Source organism: Diuraphis noxia, unplaced genomic scaffold, assembly GCF_037042655.1.
Source record: "Diuraphis noxia isolate RWA-SAM2 unplaced genomic scaffold, SU_Dnox_SAM2 contig0001, whole genome shotgun sequence".
NCBI classification, from domain to species: Eukaryota; Metazoa; Arthropoda; class Insecta; order Hemiptera; family Aphididae; genus Diuraphis; species Diuraphis noxia.
In genome coordinates, this window is record NW_028301711.1 from 98538078 (window position 1) to 98559351 (window position 21274).

The window sequence follows — 21274 nt, forward strand, 5'->3', positions numbered from 1 at the left end:
AAAATGCCGATACCATTGTAATGACAACATGTATACTCCATAATTATATTAAAGCAGATGCCACCGACGTTCATAGCAGAGAAGTTTCATCAAGTTCATCTTTACCTTCAGGACTTATAACATCTTTAAATGGTCAAGGAGGTAGCGCCCAACCAGAAGCGTTCGAAAATCGGGACAAATTTAAAAAATTTTTTTGTTCACCAGCAGGAAAACTTCCATGGGAATAGATCACATTTGTATAGCTATGTATTTATATCATTATTAAATTTTATTATATTCGTTTTTCAAAAATGATGATTTGCCTGTAATTGAACGCAGTTATATTACTATAAAGCAGTATCTATTAATAATTTAGTTATATATTAATGAATGTTACAAAAACTATAAAATATAATAAGTACTTAAAAGATAAAACAAAACGTCTTGTTCCTCAAACATAAAATGATACCTTTATATAAAAATTGAAACATTAGTTTTTACAACATTTTTTTTTTGTACATCTGTTATAAAATATATTTAGAAAAATAAATTATTTTAATGGATCCTTTTGAAAAAAAAATATTCTTTTAAAGAAAAACAAACTTTTACAAGCACGTCATAAACTAAACATACTTACAAAAAAAATTGTTTAGTTGATTTAGTTTCTATCTGCACCTGCTTGAAAATTTTGGAAGAAAGTTGTTGCTGAAGATGTGTTTGATGCCTCTTGGTCATTTTCAGAATGTTGTTGAGGTGTATACCTGTGGTTTGAAGGCTGAAGGTAATCTTGTTGGTGTAATCTTGGTGAAATCTGAAAATCTTGTACATGCATCCCAGATTGTAAATTAAAGTTTGAAGTAGATAGTGGAATTGGTTGGAATAGTGGCTGTTGTTGTGTTTGTCGCAAACTGTCTAATTCTATCTCGGAAATGATGGAAAAAATTTTTGTTTTTGCTAGATGTTGGTTGTATGGAGAAAATTGCTTTACAGTTGAACACATACTCAAAAAAAATTGATCCATAGCACTAGACTCCTTCTTTTTTTCCTCTAGTTGTTCTTCGTCTTTTTTTTCTAGTATGTATTTCATTAATGTTGAAGATGCAGATTCTGAAGAATTTGATACATTTTTTTTTGGTAATGCTGTTTTTTTGCGAAACTCTTTTGATGTTGATTGATTAACTGATGTGTTTGGACTTGATTGACTATCAAAAATATCAGTATTATTATCAATAACAGGTTCAGTGTCTTGATGTTGAGGTTGATATTCCTCTTCCGGTCCATTATCAGGTTCAAATGAGTCTTCATCTTCGTCACTCACTATACCGACATTACTTATTGTTTCTCTTTCTTTTAAATGAGTTTTTAAAAACTGCATTTCATCTTCATACTTCCATTTTTTTTATAAATTTAGATTTTTGCCCAGACTTGGTAACTGCATGTTTTAAATCTCTCCTATATGAATCTCGCAAGTTGGCCCATATTTTTTTACACTCTTTTACTGTAAGTTAAATACAATAGAATTAAAAAAATTCGGGGACTCGCTGTGCTGTTTAATGCTATGCTATATTTCATATAAATGTCAATAAAATTTTATTCGTGAGGGAAAAACTTTAAAAATTTAATACAAGGCTCTCTTAATATATTGTAACAATATGGCCGTTGTAGTTATTTATTTATTTTATATCTAAAAACGTTTGATAGTAAATCGTTATTTTACGCGTGAATTTAAATTTTTTTTTTCAATTATTGTAAACAAAACTAATGGACAACCTTGTGTTAAATTTTCAAGTATTTTTACCCAACAAATAAAGTTTTATTGACATCCATAGACAAAGATTAATAAAATTGGAAACTAATAATGTTCCTAACTAGTTCAAAATTAATAAAAATATTTTTAAAATTTAATCGTGTTTAGAAAATGCAAATATTAACAACCAGTGAAATTTTCATGTATATACGTTCATTTGTTTTAGAGTTACGCCAAAAACCAAAATCGGTTTTGTAGAAAACCGATTTTGCGTAAAAATTCCCGTTTTCCTTAATTTTTATGTTGTTTTTCCCGGTGCTTGTGAAAACTATTGGGAATTTTAAATTTTGCACCAACGATATTCACTTTCCAATCGAACAAGATACTGAAGTTGAAAATCTAAGCATTATTTCGACTACTTATCGTGTACACAGACACAAAAATAAATAAAAAAAATAAATAAATAAAACAACACACATCATTGTAAAATCAATACATTCATCGTTCCACCCCGAATCGAAAATCGAAAATTTCAATTTCCAATAATATGGCTTAAAAACCTCAAAATCTTTCAAAAGTTATACCATGTATATGTGATGTCAATATAAACATTTTTGTCATTGTAAAATCAATGCATTCACACCGTTCATAATCTAAAATTATTTTGTAGTTAAAAATATATATACGTTCAACTTTTATAGCTAAGGATTGAACATTTAAAACAAGGATTCTCATAAATAGTTCTTACTGTAAACCAAAAAATCTAAAAAATATTTTAACACAGCTACTTTTTATATATGTTGCATCCACATAGTGAAACCACTCATTTCATGAACTGGATATCCAGATTGTGAAATTTGTCCAGTTCATGAATTTTGACGAAAATACATTATTTGGACATCCATTTCATGAAATAGATAATACTTATATTGTGTACTTTGTGTAATTATGATATAACAAGATTTTTATGTTATTATATCATAGTACTATAACTATAATTAATTTTCTATATTGTGCTACTAACAAAAATAGAACACTATATTATTATTTTTTTTTATTTTTTTTTTTTTATTAGCCTTCAGTCAACGACTATTATGGCTCAACAGTTACACTATTTATAATGATACAAAAAGTTAAGTTAGCCTAAAAGGAATGGTCAAAATGTAATAAAAGATAAGATAACAAATTAAATATATATATATATATCTATAAACTAAGAAATATGGATAATTAAATTGTAGATAAGCTTTGATATAAAATGAAAAGATAAAAAGGAGAAAAAGCAAAACCCAATCGCTATGGGCAGAAACGTTTATTAATGATCTCCGTAAGGATATTGATTAGAGGGGTAATTAGAGAATTAAAATTAGAAATAAATTCAGATAAAAACTTTTGAATGGAATCCATGGGAGGAGTTCCCGTTTTGGTCGCTCCAGCATAGGATTTCCTTGGAAGCTGTTGAGCATGCACTCCTGGAACCTCGTTTGACGAAACTTTTGGAGGTGTTTGCACCTTTGTATTGCTGTTTGAGCGGAAAGTTGATTTCTTGTATTTGGACAGGGCGAACTTTTTGTACGACGGGCAACCCTTAAAGCTGGCCGTATGGTCGCCAGCGCAAAGAGCGCATTTTGCCGGTAGATCACGCGATTTGACACACTCCTCAGTGATATGATCCTGGCCACATTTCACGCAGCGAGGAGGGTGAGAACAATATTTGAGCGTATGACCATAAGTTTGGCACCGCTTGCATTGAAGGGGACCCCGAGTTTTTCTTTGTCTTGGTTTTTCGACAATGATTTTAAAATTAAGTAAGTTTGAGATATTAAATATATTTCTATTGAATTCATTGTTCTCAAGTTCAATAGCGAAAAGAGATAGTGGCAAATTCTTGGTCCTATTAATAATATTGGATACACTTACGACTGAGAAACCCAGCTCAGATAGAGCAGTATCAATCTCTTCAGATGATGTGGAATGGTGGATATTGCGAATGACTGCTTTGATTGGGCGCAGATGACGTGGACGAAAAGTGTGGAACGAATAATCATTATTCTCGTCATTGAGATACTTAATAATTAGTAAGTGAAATTTGCAGTTTGGAGTTTTAATTTTTAAAACATCGTTGAATGCAGAAAGAATGAACCCATCCGGCCCCGTAATACGAATAAGGTCGCTCTTGAGCGCGTTTAAGTTGGCAATATTTTTAATAAATATTGGCGGAGACTTCAGGTGCTCAGGATCCAAGGTTTGTATAACCGGTGTAATAGAGTTGGTCGAGACTGCATCTTGAATAGAAGGAGAGGTTGGAGTGGAGGGAGGGCTGAAGACTTCAGTTGAAGAATCAAAATCGTCCGCGAGGGCGGCATATTTGTTAGTAGAGACGAAGATTTTGGATTTTTTGTCACCGACTTTAGGTGACGACGAGGTTGACGATGTTGAAGATAGATTTCGTTTGTGAGGTGTATTGAAACCCGACATGTTCGGTTTTTATATAATTATAAAAACACCGTCATTTAATGAGCGATAAAAATACTAAAGGTAGCATGACTGTGCGATAACACTAACGAGCGCAAAGCGTGTGCACGCTACAACGGTCGACGTTGAACTGGCACTATATTATATTAGTTTATATTTTTATTTTATTTTTCATAAACCATACGCATATTTATTTTTTAAACGACTACCTTTACTATACTTACATAACATACTTTGCAATATAAATAAAAATAATAATGTTTTATCCATGATCTATATTATGTGAGATATTAAATTTAATTTTGGTAATTTCACATCCGATATCAAATGAATGGTTTCTTATTAGATGACGGTTGACGAATACCTATGTAACTCTTAACTCTTAAGTTGTTAAAAAAATATATATTTAGTGAGTGTTCGTGTACAACTGCACAGCAAGGGCGCCCATCTGTCAAAACCTAGGGGGGTGACAATCATAAAATAAACAACCAAAAAATTAAAAATCAAACAAATTTATTTTATTAAATAATGAAACAAATATACGTTTACTATATTTGAATAAAAATAACATTTTAAAACATAAACTGTAAATTGCGTTTTTTCAAACCAAATTGTTCAATAACTTTTTCAACAAAATTAATGTCGTGATGAACTTTCTGCCTATGAACACTGAGCATACACAGTCCATCCAACCTATTTTCTCCCATAGTGTTTCTTGTCCAAGTTTTTACACGTCTTAATGTGCTGAATGACCTCTCAACCGTGCATGTTGTAGGCGGAATTGTTAAAAAGATGATAAGACATTTTTTTACTTCTGGGAAAAAATCACATTCGTTTTTTAGAAGATGAGAAATATTAATATTTTCCAGCTCTTTTGAATTTATTTTATTTGATTTATTTTCCCAATAACTGTACCAAGCTGATCCGCAAGGTATTAAATTTTCAATTTGAAAATAATTTTGAACTTCTTCAAGTATAAGATTAAATGTTTTTTTGTCAATTTGGATCATTTCAGATGGAATAAATGCACCCAACTTGAATGGCGTTTCATTATGTTCACTGAAACGTGCTTCTAATGAATTTATGATTGAGTCCAAGTATGGGATATATAAAGATACTCTGTAGTAGTCATATGGAGTACATTCACTGTAATTAGCTCGATGAGTTTGACGATTAGCTCTTCTTGGTATATTAATATCAATATTAAACTTGTCTGCAACATTTTTTATATTGTTATATATTTGTTGAAAATTGTTACTACTAGAATCCCTATGATTTTTTAATACATTAATGAGATCATTTTTAACATATGAATGTACCTTGTGTAAATTAACAGATACAGCCTGTAATTTGGTTACAACTGGTTCCATAATAGCAGAATAAAATGAAATTAATTCTAAGCTGACTAAAAATCCTATATTTGATGTGGCACATGATAGCTGAAAAGCTCGATTTCTTGTGGCTGTATTTACATTTTTGTCAAGTGCCAATGAATCCAAAACTGTCTTTATCTCCTCAAAATACTTACTAAATAGTCTGACTGATTTGTATTTTTCTGACCAGCGAGTTTCGCAAAATAAAGGGACATTTGGAATTAATTTTCGACGTAGAATACTTTCTCTAAAAAATCGTATGATATCCTTAATAGTACTAGAAGTGTTTCTAATGTCTGGGATAGCATTTTGATCATTTATGACAAGGTTAAGTTTATGTGAAGCACAATGATAAAAACATGCCATTGGATACTTGCGTCGTATGATACTTTGTACTCCATTTATTCTACCACTCATTGTCGAGCATCCGTCAAATCCAAGGCCAATAAGTTGTGACAAACTTAATCCATATTTATTAGTGATATTAATTAAGGCATTTGCAATACCTTCAGCACTTAGGTCTTGAACTTCAGTGAAACCTAGAAATTCTTCTCTAATTTCAAAACTTTGCATGTTGAAATAACGAATACCAATTGACAATTGCTCTTTTCCGCTTATATCAGAAGTTTCATCAGCTAACAAGGAAAATACATAAGAATCATTGATACAAGATATTATATCGTTGCGAATAACATCACCACAAATACTTATTATCTCATTCTGTATTCTATGGGACACATATTTTGTTTTAGTTGTACATGTTTCAAAATGATTCATCAAAATTGTATCACCAGAGTACTCGAAACTTCAGTAAATCAATAAAATTTCCTTCATCAGAACATTTACCTCTTATAGCAATATCATGTGTTCCACAGTATATTAATGTTTTAATAATTGGGATAATCTTTTTTCGGTTATTTTCAATAACTCTGTTATACCCAGTATCTATTTGTTCCAACACAGTTTTTTTTTTAAATGTTAATGTATCCTCAAACATTTTTGCTGATGCTGTTGAATCTTTATGACATTGCAATTGGCTATGTTTTTTTGCTTCTTCATGTATTTTATAAAATTTAACAAACGGTTTAATTATAAATGCTCCATACAATCCTCTTTTAAGAGTAGGCTTAAATAACACACAAAATTTGCATAAAACTCCTTTACATGTTGGAGAATAAACCATCCAATCATATTTATCCAGACATCCAACACTGAATCCTCGTTTAGCACCTGGGATCATATCATTTTTGAAATTATAACAACTGGTTGGCTTGAATGGAAATTTCAGTAACTTGTACTTTAAGTCATCTGCAATTGGTCGAACATTAATAAATGCTCCTACGTCTAAAAAATCAGGAAAATTACTGTTTGAATCTGAAAAAAATATTTAATTGAACTTAAAATATATGAAAAATGGAAATACTCAATGACAAACTGCAATGTCAATTACTATTAACTAATAATAAATGTTATAATTAAAGTAAGTACTTATATAGAGTATTGAACAATAATGCTCATGTATAGAAATTAACGATTTATAAATAAAAAAAACTCAAAAGATACATTTTTAAAATTATTACTCACTAGTATCAGTAGACGTTGCAGTTGTAGCAATACTTTGTAATGAAGGTGACTGATCAAAAACATTCATATGATTGACATAATTTAAACATTCCTGTAGAATTAAAACAATATTACTAAAATTTAACTATTTAAAATATAAATTGTATGTAAATATAACAACTTTTAAATTATAATTAATCTACATCATACATTGTAGGTAACTAACCTGTGACTGAACTATGTTTTTAACCTGTATTTGATTTTCCATAAGAATATCATCATTGACATCATTTGATTCACAACTTATAGTTATTCCACCATTGCCTTTATCAATATCTATTTAAAGCAATCATTAATCAAAGCAAAAGCATAAAAGCATAATAAGGAAACTATAAAATATAAATATTATTTTGTATACAATTTTGTGATTAATATATTTTCCAAAGCAACTAAGTATAGAAAATATTGAAAACATGAATAAACTAATTTTCATTTTTTTCTTAAATTAGTTTATATTACATGCTTTATTGCTTTAACCTATAACTATTGCATACTTAAATTGTTAAGGCAATGCATTTTGCATAAAATATTAAAAAATTTAAAATGCAAAAGTATGAACTAAATGAATTGCTTATTTACTTGCCTGTATCACTGCTAGTAGTTTGAACTGTGGCCAAAGAAGACGAACCCTTGAATAAATACTTGCTTAACTTTTGTTTTACAGTGTTATTATTATTCATTGTTATAAATTAGCTATTTTAATAAATAACAATATTGTCAATTATTTGTTATTGTAAACGAAAATTATTTAAATTCAATAACTCACTTCAATGCTCAACAAAATAATATAAAGGTATTTTAGCAATATCATCAAAATAATTACATTATCACTAAGTAGGTACGTAACCACCACGAATTAAAAATATTTTGGTAACCATTAATGGTAACCATTAACCACTAACAAATATGATAACACAACAGCACAACCATAGAACAATGCAACACAACCTTTATCTGTTATATTATTCTGTGCATAAACAACAGCGATACTAAGTAAATTTTAATATTAAGAAAAAGACCATGATAAATCGGACGATGCTTGTGTGTGAAATGAGTGTGACAAGAACTGGTTTTTCCATACCATTTAAATACCAATTAAATATATATTTGTAGCTGATTGATCGGCACAGTATTACGAGTTACGACGTATGAGTAATCGATTGACAAAAAACCTATATTATGTACATCTTAAGTAAAATTAATATTTTTCTAGGGGGGTGACATGTCACCCCCTTGCACCCCCTGATGGGCGCCCTTGCTGCACAGTAATTATTGTGTTTGCAGTTTATACGTGTACCTAATTATTATTTCATATTGCAACTTTTAATAAAAATAGAAGAAAAGAACGTATTTTATGAAAAGCTAGATAAATATTATAAATTGTAATCTAAAAAAAACCCCCATTCACTAAATATGCTCAATTACAGATGATTGCTGAAAAAGAAATGGCTAAAATCAAAACGTAAGTAATTTTGGACTTAAATAAAAATGTACTTAATTAAATCAAATATATATCTTAACACGTTTAAACAACGATAAAAAACTACCCGATGATTGATACAAATCGTAATATTTATTATTATTATTTATTCTAACAAAAAAAAGATTGACGAGAATACTATCTACTTTCTACATATGATGTATTAACTATTAAGTATTGCAGAAGAAAAGTTTTTAATACACAAACAAAATGCAGCTGATGAAAAAATAAGGTACATTAATATTTTAGCTAATATTATTTGAAAGCAGTTTTTATTTTTATTTTCAATTTAGGTATTTGGTGTGTTATGGCAGTAAAAATAGGTATAAAATATAGGTATATAGGTACCTATATTATTTAAAAATTCAAAATTATAAAATGTACACTATGATAAAAATGTTTTATGAATTTAGTTGGGGCTTTTTTTTCCTAGATTTGTGTTATGAAGACCTTTTTGATAAAATTAAAGAATTTCATATTAAGACAGGCCATGTTGGTAATGTAAAATTACGGAATGCGTTAAATGATATGTATTATGTACCAAGACAACTAATTGAAATTTTTTTAAAGTATGTGAAACGTGCAACTGTAAAAAAACCAATGAATAGGAAACTTATAATAAAACCTATCACAACTGCAGATTTTGATAAAAGAGCACAAATTGACTTGGTGGATTTTAAGTCGGTACTAGATGCAAATTTAAATGGATAGTGGATGCTAAATTACCAAGACCATGCTTTGACAAAATTTGTAATTCTAAGACCATTGAAAAGTAGAAGAGCATCCGAAGTTGGTAATGAGTTACTATTTATATTGTTGATATTTGTAGTTTCAAAAATATTACAGATTGATAATGGCCGTGAATTTGTAAATTCAATTATCAACAAATTTAAAGACCTCTAGCCAGAATTTGTTGTCGTACATGGTTGAACTAGACATCCTCAAAGTCAGGAAAGTATTGAGAGATCTAATCAGGATGTAGAACACATATTACGAGCATGGATGGCTAATAATAAATACAAGAAGTGGAGCGTTGGGTTAAATTTTGTTGTAGGTTTTATTTGACTCAAAAATGGGACCAAGTACATCAAATTTGCAATCCGATCTTTGATAAAATTACCAAAAGAATGATTTTTGAAAAATAAAATAAAAATATTATGTAATATGATATAATTTATTGACTATAATTGCTATATTATTTTTGTTTATAGAACGTTTAAATAATTAATAAAAATTACCTATATAGTTATAATAAAATAATAACTACACAAAGTACTTAGTACACGATATAAGTATTATCCATTTCATGAAATGGATGTCCAAATAATGTATTTTCATCAAAATTCATGAACTGAACAAATTTCACTATCTGGATATCCAGTTCATGAAATGAGTGGTTTCACTATGTGGATGCGACATATACATTTCAAGTTTAAATTTGGACGAAATTACATAATATAAATCTAGGTAATTATTATGTAGTGTTTATTTATTTATTACTTACCTGGTTGTTTCAATGTGGATGCAATTTCTCCCCAAACACTCTCTTTATATGCGTGATCACTATACTTTTTCATACTCATATCGTACAAACATGGTCGGTCTCTCACTAGTTCTATTAGCATTTCAGCATTCATTATTAATTAAATATTTTAAAATTAAAACTATCAGAAACACGAGTACTGTAATGGACGTCTTTACGTGACAAACCGACACAACAAATGAAAAAAAATGTAATAGTTTTCAAATATGATACGGTGATATTGTGTTTGGGCATGAAACAACTACGTTTGTAGTGTTTGTACACTATTTTGGTTAATGATATCTATTTTTAAATTTAAATAATCAGATAAATAACAAACATGTAAAATCATTCTAAAATTAGGATTTTATAGACATATTATTATTGTAACGTTTGTTATTTATAATTTACCATACTGTGGAAAATATATATCCTAGGCTAGGTTGACAAATCATCTCCGTTCGGAATCATTTTTTGTATACTTTGTATATTTTTTGTAAATTATTTTAATACTAATACCATACATTTTTTTCATACAATTATCAAAATATTGTTTAAATAACCTTCTGGGATATATGACCAAAATATGACCCCCCCCCTCCCCCGTAAATACGCAACTTCTAGTTACATACTAAACACTTTAAAAAAATACATATTAGAAATTGATTCCGACAGACGCAGACAAGCCGACAAAACATTCTTTGAGCGGATAGTCTGTCGTGTCGCGTCGTGTCGTATCATGTCTGAACGGTGCTGACCGCTTCAGTATGTATATCTGTATAACATTATATGGATATAATATTTTGTCGTGTCGTGCCGTGTCGTACCGTGCTGTGTCGTGTCGTACCAATGTGAATCGCGCTTAAACCTTACAGTGGCTACATCGATTTTTAGCTATTCGTAATTAATATTATATTTTATAATCAAAATTCAATTCAGAATAAAGTACGTATATTAGGTATTATTATTATTAATTTAAGGTAACCTAACCTAGATATTACTTTAAACTTCATAATATTCATATATTATGCGTTAAATACAAACCAATTTTATTTTTCAATAATTTTACAGTATAATTAAAATAGTATGTAGTAAGTGAAGCTATGTAATATTACAGTACTTCTGGTACCTACCCAAAAACAACAATTTTGATTATTGCATTTTATTTCAGATAAAAATACTCTAAACTATATTAATTATTAAAAATAAAAAAACTTTCGTATATACTCCGCGCCACGAGAGAACGCATACGGCGGCCGACCAAAACACGTTTTTTTTCGCGCATCCCCACCACTTTACAAGCACGATCGCTACCCGTCGGAGCGCATCGGAGCACAGTGATTTTTTCGGCAGGTGTATACACTGCGAATTGCGATTACAATAACAAAATTTTTTATCACGTCGTTAGTCGTTTAATTACTTGCGATTTTGATCGGAGAATATTCCATAAAAAAAGTCTTGATTTACTACAGGTAAATAATAATAATAATTTTTTCGTAAATACGTGACACTGTGCGTGTTACTATTGTACTACTTGAGCCGCTGTATGCAGTGACCAGTTGTTGCATGGTAGGGAGATGTGGGCTCGAGACGTTCGAGCACAATCATTAGGATGCGCGTTCCGTATGCGTTCTCTCGTGGCGCGGAGTATAGTTCCCGTACCAAAAGACAACGAATAAAAGAAGAATTCGATTTTTTTTTCTGATTCTAATAATTTTGGAAACAAAATACTTGTTAATAATGATCAAATCCCAGATAAAAGTATTTGTTTTGACTTGATTAATATTTATCAGGAGGTATCACAATGTCCACAAACTGTAATAAGTTCACCGCATGTAGATGTTGACCATTTAGATTATGAATGTATCAATTCAAATAATACAAATAATTATGTATCATTACAAAATGAGTCAGATAGTAGTACATCAGGGCCAGATAATTATAGCAGTATGTTTAGTTTTATTAATTCTGAAATATCTCAATTGGCATTAATGCACATAATTCTATTAATGATCTTTTATGTATATTAAAAAAGCATTTATGTTTTTCCATGTTGCCTAAAGATGCAAGAATATTATTAGGTACTAAACCAGTAACAATACAAAATATGTACGAAGTTAAACCTGGTAAATATTATGACTTTGGTCTGGAAAATGGTATTATTCGTCACTTTTTACCTAATAATCTAATACAGCGAGAGATCAAGCTCATTATTGGTAAAGACGGACTTCCTATTTTTTTTTATAGAAAAGCTAGTGAAGTGTATGGCATTCATTATTCGGTACTTTTCCGCCATGTCAAAAATCCAGACATGAAATCACAAGGTGGACAAACTGCACTTTCCATTGAAGAAGAAAATGATATAGTATCATGCCAGTCTCTTTGTGCAGAATGGGGCTATCCATTGGATAGGTATGATATTAGAATGGTGGTTAAAAGATAACTGTATCGACGTGGTAAGAAGGTGAGGCAATTCAATAAAAACAATTTGCCTGGAAAAGATTGGGCAAATGGTTTTTTGACTAGGCACAAAACCAAACTAGCTCTCAGGTTATGTCAAAACATAAAACGTTCCAGAGCAGCTATTACTAGAGAAACGTTAAATAATTACTTTGACAACCTGGAGATATCTTTAGATGTATGGAGGTATTCCTCCTATTGTTAACTACGATGAAACCAATTTAACCGATGACCCCGGTAGACGTAAAGTAATTACAAAGCGTGGATCGAAATACCCTGAACGTGTTATGAATAACAGTAAAGCTTCAACTTCAGTAATGTTTGCTGCTGCAGCTGATGGAGTACTCTTACCTCCATATGTTGTATATAGATCAAAACATATAAGTGATACATGGAGAATTGGTGGTCCTAAACATACCCGTCTTAATCGTACTAAATCTGGTTGGTTCGACAGTTTTTGTTTTGACGATTGGATTAAAACAATTGCTATTCTATATTTATCTAAACTTTCTGGGACAAAAATATTAATTGGAGATAATTTGTCCAGTCATCTTTCCACTGATTCAATTAAAATTTGCCAAAAATGTAATATTAAATTTATATTCCTACCTACCAATTCCACGCATCTAACCCAACCACTTGATGTGGCCTTTTTTAGACCACTGAAAATGCACTGGAGAAACATTTTAGAAAATTGGAAAAAAACTGATGGGGCTCATGAAATATCTATTCCTAAGGATCGTTTTCCTATGTTATTGAAACGACTTGTACTAAAACTCAATGAAAATGGTGTAAATTATATAAAAGCTGGTTTTAATAAATGTGGTATAGTTCCATTTAACAGAGACAGAGTCCTAACTATGTTGCCGTATGATAGCTGTGATGCAAATCAAAGTGGAGATAGCATAAACAATTCACTTTTAGATTTCTTAACAAGTACGAGGTCAACTAACAGTACACCAATAAAAACTAAAAAAGATTACAGGTAGAACCAGGGAAAAGTGTTGAAACTGTGTCTGATACTGGATAGTGACTTAGAACTAAGAACAGAAATACCTCATGAAAGTTCATCAGATACAGATGAACCTGAAATGTCATTAAGCAATGTTCTCCATACTACTTCAGAACCTCAGGTAGTGAAACATGGCATAACATTCAAAAATGTAATCCCTATAGACAAAGAAAATGAAGTAAACGTTGATGACTGGATATTAGTATCTTTCCAACTCGAGAATCTCAAGCAATCAACTAGTAAAGATATGGTATACATGTATTATTTTGGACAAATCATTAAACAATTACATGGATCTACATTTTAAGGTATATTTTTAAGAATCAAGACCACAAAACTGTTTAAAGGCTTTGTGTATGGGTTTCCAAATGTTAAAGATATTTGTGAGTTTCATAGATTCCAAATTATTGGAAAAATGCAAAAACCAGTACCATATTCCAGAGGGCTTTTCAAGTTCACATTTAACTGTAACTCCTTCTGGTATTCTAGCCATTTCCTTTTAACAATTAATAGTTGAAAGTATTAACTAATTAATTTTGTTTGTTGCCTACTATATAATATAAAAAAAGTAAATCTAAAGACTGGAAATTAAGAGACTAAAATGTTAATTTTATTTATTCATATGATGTATTTACATTTACATTATAAGAGTTATGTTTATGTGTGTTACCTAATATTATAAAATAAGTTAATCCAAAGACTGGAAAGTAAAAGACTAAAATGTTAATTTTATTTTTATTTTGTTTTCTTCATATTTATTGATACAGTTGGTAAATTTCGTCGTATTTTAATAAAAAAAAAAATTTTAATAGTAAAATTTGTGTACAATTTTTTAAAAATATCAATAATTGTTTCTATTCAACATCCTGTTGCTATAATAGAAAAATGTATGAAAAAGTCATAAATATTTCTATTGTCACCAACTGTCGGGTCAATAGAAACATAGCACTTAAAAAATATATAAAATTATTTATTGAAAATAAAATTTTTTTGAATCGACAGGTTTAGAGTACTCGGAAAGACCAGTATTTTGATGTACTAATCAGCATTGTAGCCCAAATAGATAAGTTTTTATGATACTTCAAAGTTCAAAAGTGTTTCTTTTCACCCGGATTTACGGTACCTATTCATTTTTGTTGTTTCCAGATTTAAACTTTTTTTAAATTTTATTTCTTTTCCAAATCGTTGTGTATTTCCCATTTTCCACTGAACCTTCGTATATAAGATACATAGTGTCTAGAGTTAGAACCGACGGCCCCAAATAGCTTATATCTGTGAACAATTAAAATATTTTTAAAATTATACATTTATATAGTCATGCCTAACTATTGATTTTACTTTATCTTCAAATTTTTTGTACATTTAACATTACTAAAATCAGGGGTTTCCGTCCTATCAATGTAACAAATTTATGGTTTTAATTATGATTAAAAAATATAAATTTGTATATTTTATGGTCTACACTATAAAACAATTTTATCAAAGTTTAATAAGTATTGAGCTATACTTACAGATTTCCTTCAACGTTGACTTCAGTGGGAAACTCTGTTAAAATAAATTTTCGATTTTTTGAGTAGGAATCAGTTTCAATTATTGAATGTTGTCCTAATTCTCGCCTACTTATTGCCATAACATCATTGCAATTTGAGCACTCTTTAACTTTTTCTTTTGTATACTTTTTCAAATCATTTTCTAGATTTTTAATCTATTACTGAATTTTAAAATGATTGTTGGGCATGGATATTTTGTTGATTTACATTTCAGGTTACGACAATTAATAAATTCAATTGCCGATGGGACGTCTTTTAGTAAGGACGTACAAATAAAAAGAACATTACACTCTGTATTTATCAAAGCAACATCAGTAACACCTTCGTCTTCTGTAAACAATTCCTTAAGAATATTTATTCTTTCTTTATATACACCATGACACCTGAAGCCAAATTCTTGCAAAAACGTAAAAGAGTATTTGTTTGTTCTTCAACAAATTTCTTGTATGAATCGCTGTCTATGTATGCTATAGCTATAATAAATACGACTGAATCGAACGGACATGTGTTGCTAATTAAATATCGTTTTTTGTTCATCCGCAGAGGAGTCTTTAAATTACCATTTAATAATAAGCTTTCATGTTTAGACCTGATGTTTCGATCACATAAAACTCGTTCAATCTCAGGTGTTGGTTGCATATATTTTGTGGGTCTGCTTTTTGATTTTAGACTTTTTCTTTTAAGAAGACCGTGTATGTCGTTTATAACGATTTCACTGGTTTTATTTTCATGCTAAATCTGGCAATTGGCAAATATATCAATGAATGCACTTTCTTCATTATCGTCTGAAATTGAAGATGTACTTAAATTATCAAATAATTGTTTTGTTATTTTTATGTTTGTTTCAGACTTAATTTTTGTAACGAAATTCTTAGAAGAGTGGAATATTTTTTGTTTTTTGTTATTCTCTTTCAATGTTATGCTTGTAATTGGTTCCTCACCTTTACCACGCCAAATTTCTATATCATCATCGGATGACTAAAAAGGATCAATAGACACAAAATCATTTTCAACTAACGATGTAGTAGTTGTTGGACTCTTATCAAGAGCATCATTTCTTAGTTGAGAACTGCGAAATAGTTTTGAGTTACTATCAATACTTTGGATGTGACGAAGTATGAAACGGTCAGCAGTCATCGGGCGACTAGCATGTTTTAAAATTAGATTTTCTAGCTCATTAAAATCGCTTTCAACTGGAGCTGATGTAGCAATATTAAATGGTGAATTAAATATAGACGGCATAACTGCAGTCCACAATGGAAAATGCTTACAAATTCGCTTAACGTCTTTTGCTAATTCTTGCAAAAAATACGCAGACATCCTGTTACCTTTAACACTGGCATTTAATTTACTACAATTCTCAATATCCTGCAAAAATTGGGTTATTGAAGTTGAAGATTCATCAATATCAGAGGTATTCAAACTGTGCGTCGCGGGAGTTGTCGAAGGGAGCAGCGTCATATAATTGAAAACCAATAAATATTTTAAAATATTTTTAATATAAATTATTTTTAATTAATAAAATATTTTTACGAAAAACGTTTATTATTATCATTGAGGCACATCGTTTTGGAAACATTGAATTGTCTACATTCTACAACAATCATTCACTAAATATAGCTTTAATTGGTCGCGTAAGTCGGCCATCGTTAAATTATCAGTGCGTATGTCGTGTTTGGCAATATTAGTCGCGAGTTGTGTTTATCCATTGACTATTAACGTGTTTACATGTACACAAGTGATAGTTTTCTCATGTTAGTTAAGTTTTAGAGTTTTATCAGGATGGATCAATTTTTGAACAGACCTAAACGTGATAATCCGGAATTTGATAGTTCTAATACTGTAAGAAAATCAAAACACCGTAAATATGATGAGAGTTACATGGATTATGGTTTTACGTATACGGTAGTGGAGAATGAAGAACGTCCACAGTGTGTTATTTGTTTCAAAGTGATGGCTGTTGAAAGCATGCTCCCTAATAAAATGAAACGTCATTTGGAAACGGTATATGAAACTTTGAAAAACAAACCACGTACATATTTTGAGTCAAAATTAAAAGCAATGCGTGAACAAAAGACAACCTTTGCCAAGCATGCTAAGATCCCTTCTAAGACTCTGCTTGCATCTTACAAAGTTGCTTATCAGGTCGCTAAATGTAAAAAACCACACACTATCGCAGAACAGCTCATTTTACCGGCAGCAATGGATATGGTATTAATTATGCTTGGGGAGGCTGCTGCCAAGCAATTAATGAACATACCATTATCAGATTCTACTATTAGTCGCAAAATACTTGATTTGGCTGAAGATATTAACGATCAGTTGATAGATAAATTAAAAGGCAAGGACTTTTCTCTACAACTGGACGAAGCCACTGATAATAATAATGATGGCCACCTTATCTGTTACGTGAGGTTTATAGATGGTGGCGTTTTTCACGAAGATCTTTTTTGCCGAACTATTAAAAGTCAAGCTAGAGCAGTAGATTTGTTCCAAATGCTCGATTTTTTCATAATGGAAAATAATTTAATGTGGGAAATGTGCTGTGGTATTTGTACTGATGGAGCTCGTTCGATGTCAGGATGTTACAACGGACTTCAAGCCCTCATTAAAAGAAAAGCACCATTTGCTGTATGGACTCATTGTATAATTCACAGAGAAGCTCTCGCTTCAAAATCTATCAGCCCATCTCTTGATGAGGTATTGCAATCAACTATTAAAATCGTTAACTTCATCCAAACTCGTCCGTCGACATCCAGATGTTTCGAACAAATGTGTGTTGATATGGGAGCTGAGCACACTTCCTTACTATACTATTGCAATTCTCGATGGCTTTCCGTGGAAATGTAGTGGCAAGAGTATTCGAATTTAGTAATATCTTTATACAGGTTGTCCCACAGAGATCTGACAAATGAAATAACTTTTGTTCAAATTAATATTTTAAAAAAATTTCTTTTAAATATAATTCATAGACAATTTCGCTAGCCAATTTGTAAATATGATTTTCAGAAAAATGTATATGGTAAAAACATTTATTTAAGTCAAGTGGCTGATTTTTTACAATTTTTTTAAATATCAATATTCTCGTTAAGTAACTTACGATCTAGTTTGTTTAAAAAAACAAGATTCACAAAAAAAGGTTAGCTTAAAAACTAAGAACCTAGAAAACTAGAAAAACCTAACTTCTCTCGTTTATATTGGTGAAAAAATTATGTTTCTACGACTACCCAGAGCTGAGGAAAACGAAGTACGAAACCATGTTTTCGGTCAAAAAATTATAAATTTACGGCCGGTGTCGCAGGATTTTAATGCCCTCAAATATTTATACCCGGGGGGGGGGGGGGTAAAATTATCCTACGATAACTTTACCGGGAGTAAAAACATATTAGGATATTATTACACCCCCCGGTAAAAATGTGTTTTTAAGGGGGGTAAAAATATCCTAGAATATAATCAACGAACCGTATGTAATTCAAAAATAGTTTGTCATAGGTACTTGTAATTTTCATCAAATAGACATTTGCTATTTATTATACAATTCGCAAAATATTTGGCTCATTTTAAGCTATTTAGAATTATTTTAAATATTATTTTTTTTCTTAGGTTTTTTTGCATAGTTGTATATAAGTATCTATATTTTTATGCTCAGTTAAAAATTATGACAATTTAATACAAGATTCCACACAATTCAACACGTACTCATTAAAGAATCACCGACAAAATATCGCCGGTAAAATATCGCGTGACCAAAATATCGCAACTAAAATATCGCGAAACCATTATATCGCATGGAATAAATATCGCTAGTATATACATATACCGCCAGCATGAAATAAAGCAGTAATTTCATTATAAATAAATATTATATTTCAAGCATATAATATTGTTATATTAATATATAGTATAATTGATATAAGTATTAAAAAAAAATTAAATATGTATATTAATTAATGGAAGTATATATTCAATGAAATACCTTGAAGATAACCTTCAAACTCTCGATTATGATAATCTGCTTCTACTTTCTTTACTCATTCAGCCCAACTGACTGTCTTGTTCTTTTTATTTGGCGTATTTGGATTTCTTACTATACTTTGACTTATTTTAATTTCCGTTAGGTTTTGTTGACGTCTCAAACCATTTATAAATTTATAGATTGAAGGATGTTGAGGAGAAAGTAAATGAGCAAATCCGTTGTTAAATCCTTCACAAATGTTATTTGTTTTATCCCAGTCACTTTGTATTGCCTCATAAACATTCCATAGAGGTATAGGAAATAACGGAGGATATCTTCGCCCTCGTTTTTTAGTACCAATCCAAGTCTCCTCAAAGTATGTTAGGAAAGGAAAAATAATTTGATTATTTTTAACAAAAAAATCTAATTTTAATATTTTTTCATAAGCATCACAAACATCTGATGGCGGTATTAAAGCCAGAGAAGCAAAATAACGAATTTTCGAAGAGAAAATTATATTTTCCTTGCACAACTTTTGCATTTCTGGAATTGTTTGTATTTTTTTCCAAATAGCTTTCATTAGATGAAATTAGCAACCTCGTTGTTTAGTAGTTGGAAAACACTTACTGTATGATTTTCTAGAAGCCATTTCGAAATCTGTCATGATAGACTCTGGTTCAAACTCTCCAAGTTCATCAGCTAGAAAATTAAACAAAATATTGTAAGCTTGTTCTGTTCTGTGAGTCATTATACTGTATATCAATGGGAATATGGATCCATCATTTAATTTTCCGTGAATTACAAAAAACTGATTAAAAAGTGGCGGAGTAGATTTAAATGTTCCATCCGCATACCATTGTGAACCGTTTTTTAATATTTTCAAATTATCCTCAGTACAAAATACTAAAACACGTATGTTTTCACTTCCAGAGTCAAAATATACAATTTTTTCTTTTTTATCTGTTATTTGATATATATATATATATCAGGAATTGTTAGTTCTTCTACACAATTAGGGCGTAAAGTTGGAAATTCCTTCTTCCGTACTCGCTGAATTGTTCTTTTTAAGGAGTCAATTTTTGGAATATAAGAAATTATTTCACGAGGTAATTCTTTTGAAGCTGAAGCTGAAACCGACGCTGAAGTACTAGTAGAAGTTGTTGCATTTTCTTTTATTTCTGAGATAAATTGAATTGCAGCCAATCTGGATGCCTCTGGTAAATGAATGTGATTGTCTGAGTCCCAAATAACGTTATTTGATTGTGTATGACACCTTCCACGGCATTTTTTACTGGCATATTGACTGCACTTCCAAATAATCTGAAAATAATAAATAATGCAAATAAATGCATATTTAATTATAATTGACGGGCAACACAGATTCTTCTAACACGGATCACCACACGGCTCGAAAACGACGGACGACTAATTATGGCGGCCCTGTTATTCCGCGCACCCATTATTATAGATGCGAACATAGAATGTTATAAATAGTAATATTATTTATCTTACCTTGGAATCAGCACCATATTTTTCTTTTGTAAAAGTATATCCGTTATGAACTAATAAATTTTTGCCTTTTGCAGTTTTTAAAAAATTTAACTCCATTTAAAATTAAAATAAATAAAAAAAAAAACTCTATAAAACCGTATAAAAGTGTGAAACTGTAAAAGCGTCAGTCACAGTGACAGTACAAAGTATTATTAAATAGAAATTATAAAATGAAAAACCAGTATACTTGAATGCATTGCTAGCTAAAAGGTGAATACGATTAGATAAGATTAAGTCAAATGCAATATACAGACGCTATAATAATGTACGGCAGTATTATTTCCTTACGATATAATGGTTTCGCGATATTTTAGTTGCGATATTTTGTCGGGGTATCCTCGTTAAAGTATTTTAAAAATATACAAAATATAATATGTACCTTACCTACTAACACATTTATTATTATTTTTTGTCAACGATTGAAGTAGTTTTGACCAAATAGTAGATTGATTTAGAGAAATAAATTATTAACATATTTTGCTCATCATTTTGCTTTATCATTGTCTCATAATGAAAAGGTTTTAAAGTAATTTTTGTAATTTTTGTA

The 21274-nt window shown here is 30.2% G+C and overlaps 1 protein-coding gene and 3 pseudogenes across 1 annotated transcript; 2 read left to right on the forward strand and 2 right to left on the reverse strand.

Annotated features, from left to right (window-relative positions):
• Positions 1 to 14174, forward strand: part of LOC149062665 (uncharacterized) — a 410648-nt pseudogene extending 396474 nt beyond the window's left edge.
• LOC149062696 (uncharacterized) lies at positions 638 to 10314 on the reverse strand (annotated as a pseudogene).
• Positions 14175 to 17003: 2829 nt separating the features above from the next.
• LOC107169829 (zinc finger BED domain-containing protein 5-like) lies at positions 17004 to 18071 on the forward strand. Its single transcript, XM_015519716.2, has one exon. The coding sequence runs from the start codon at positions 17004 to 17006 to the stop codon at positions 18069 to 18071; it is 1068 nt and encodes a 355-aa protein (XP_015375202.2).
• A 1097-nt stretch (positions 18072 to 19168) lies between these two features.
• On the reverse strand, positions 19169 to 20086 carry LOC149062697 (uncharacterized; annotated as a pseudogene).
• Positions 20087 to 21274: the final 1188 nt, after the last annotated feature.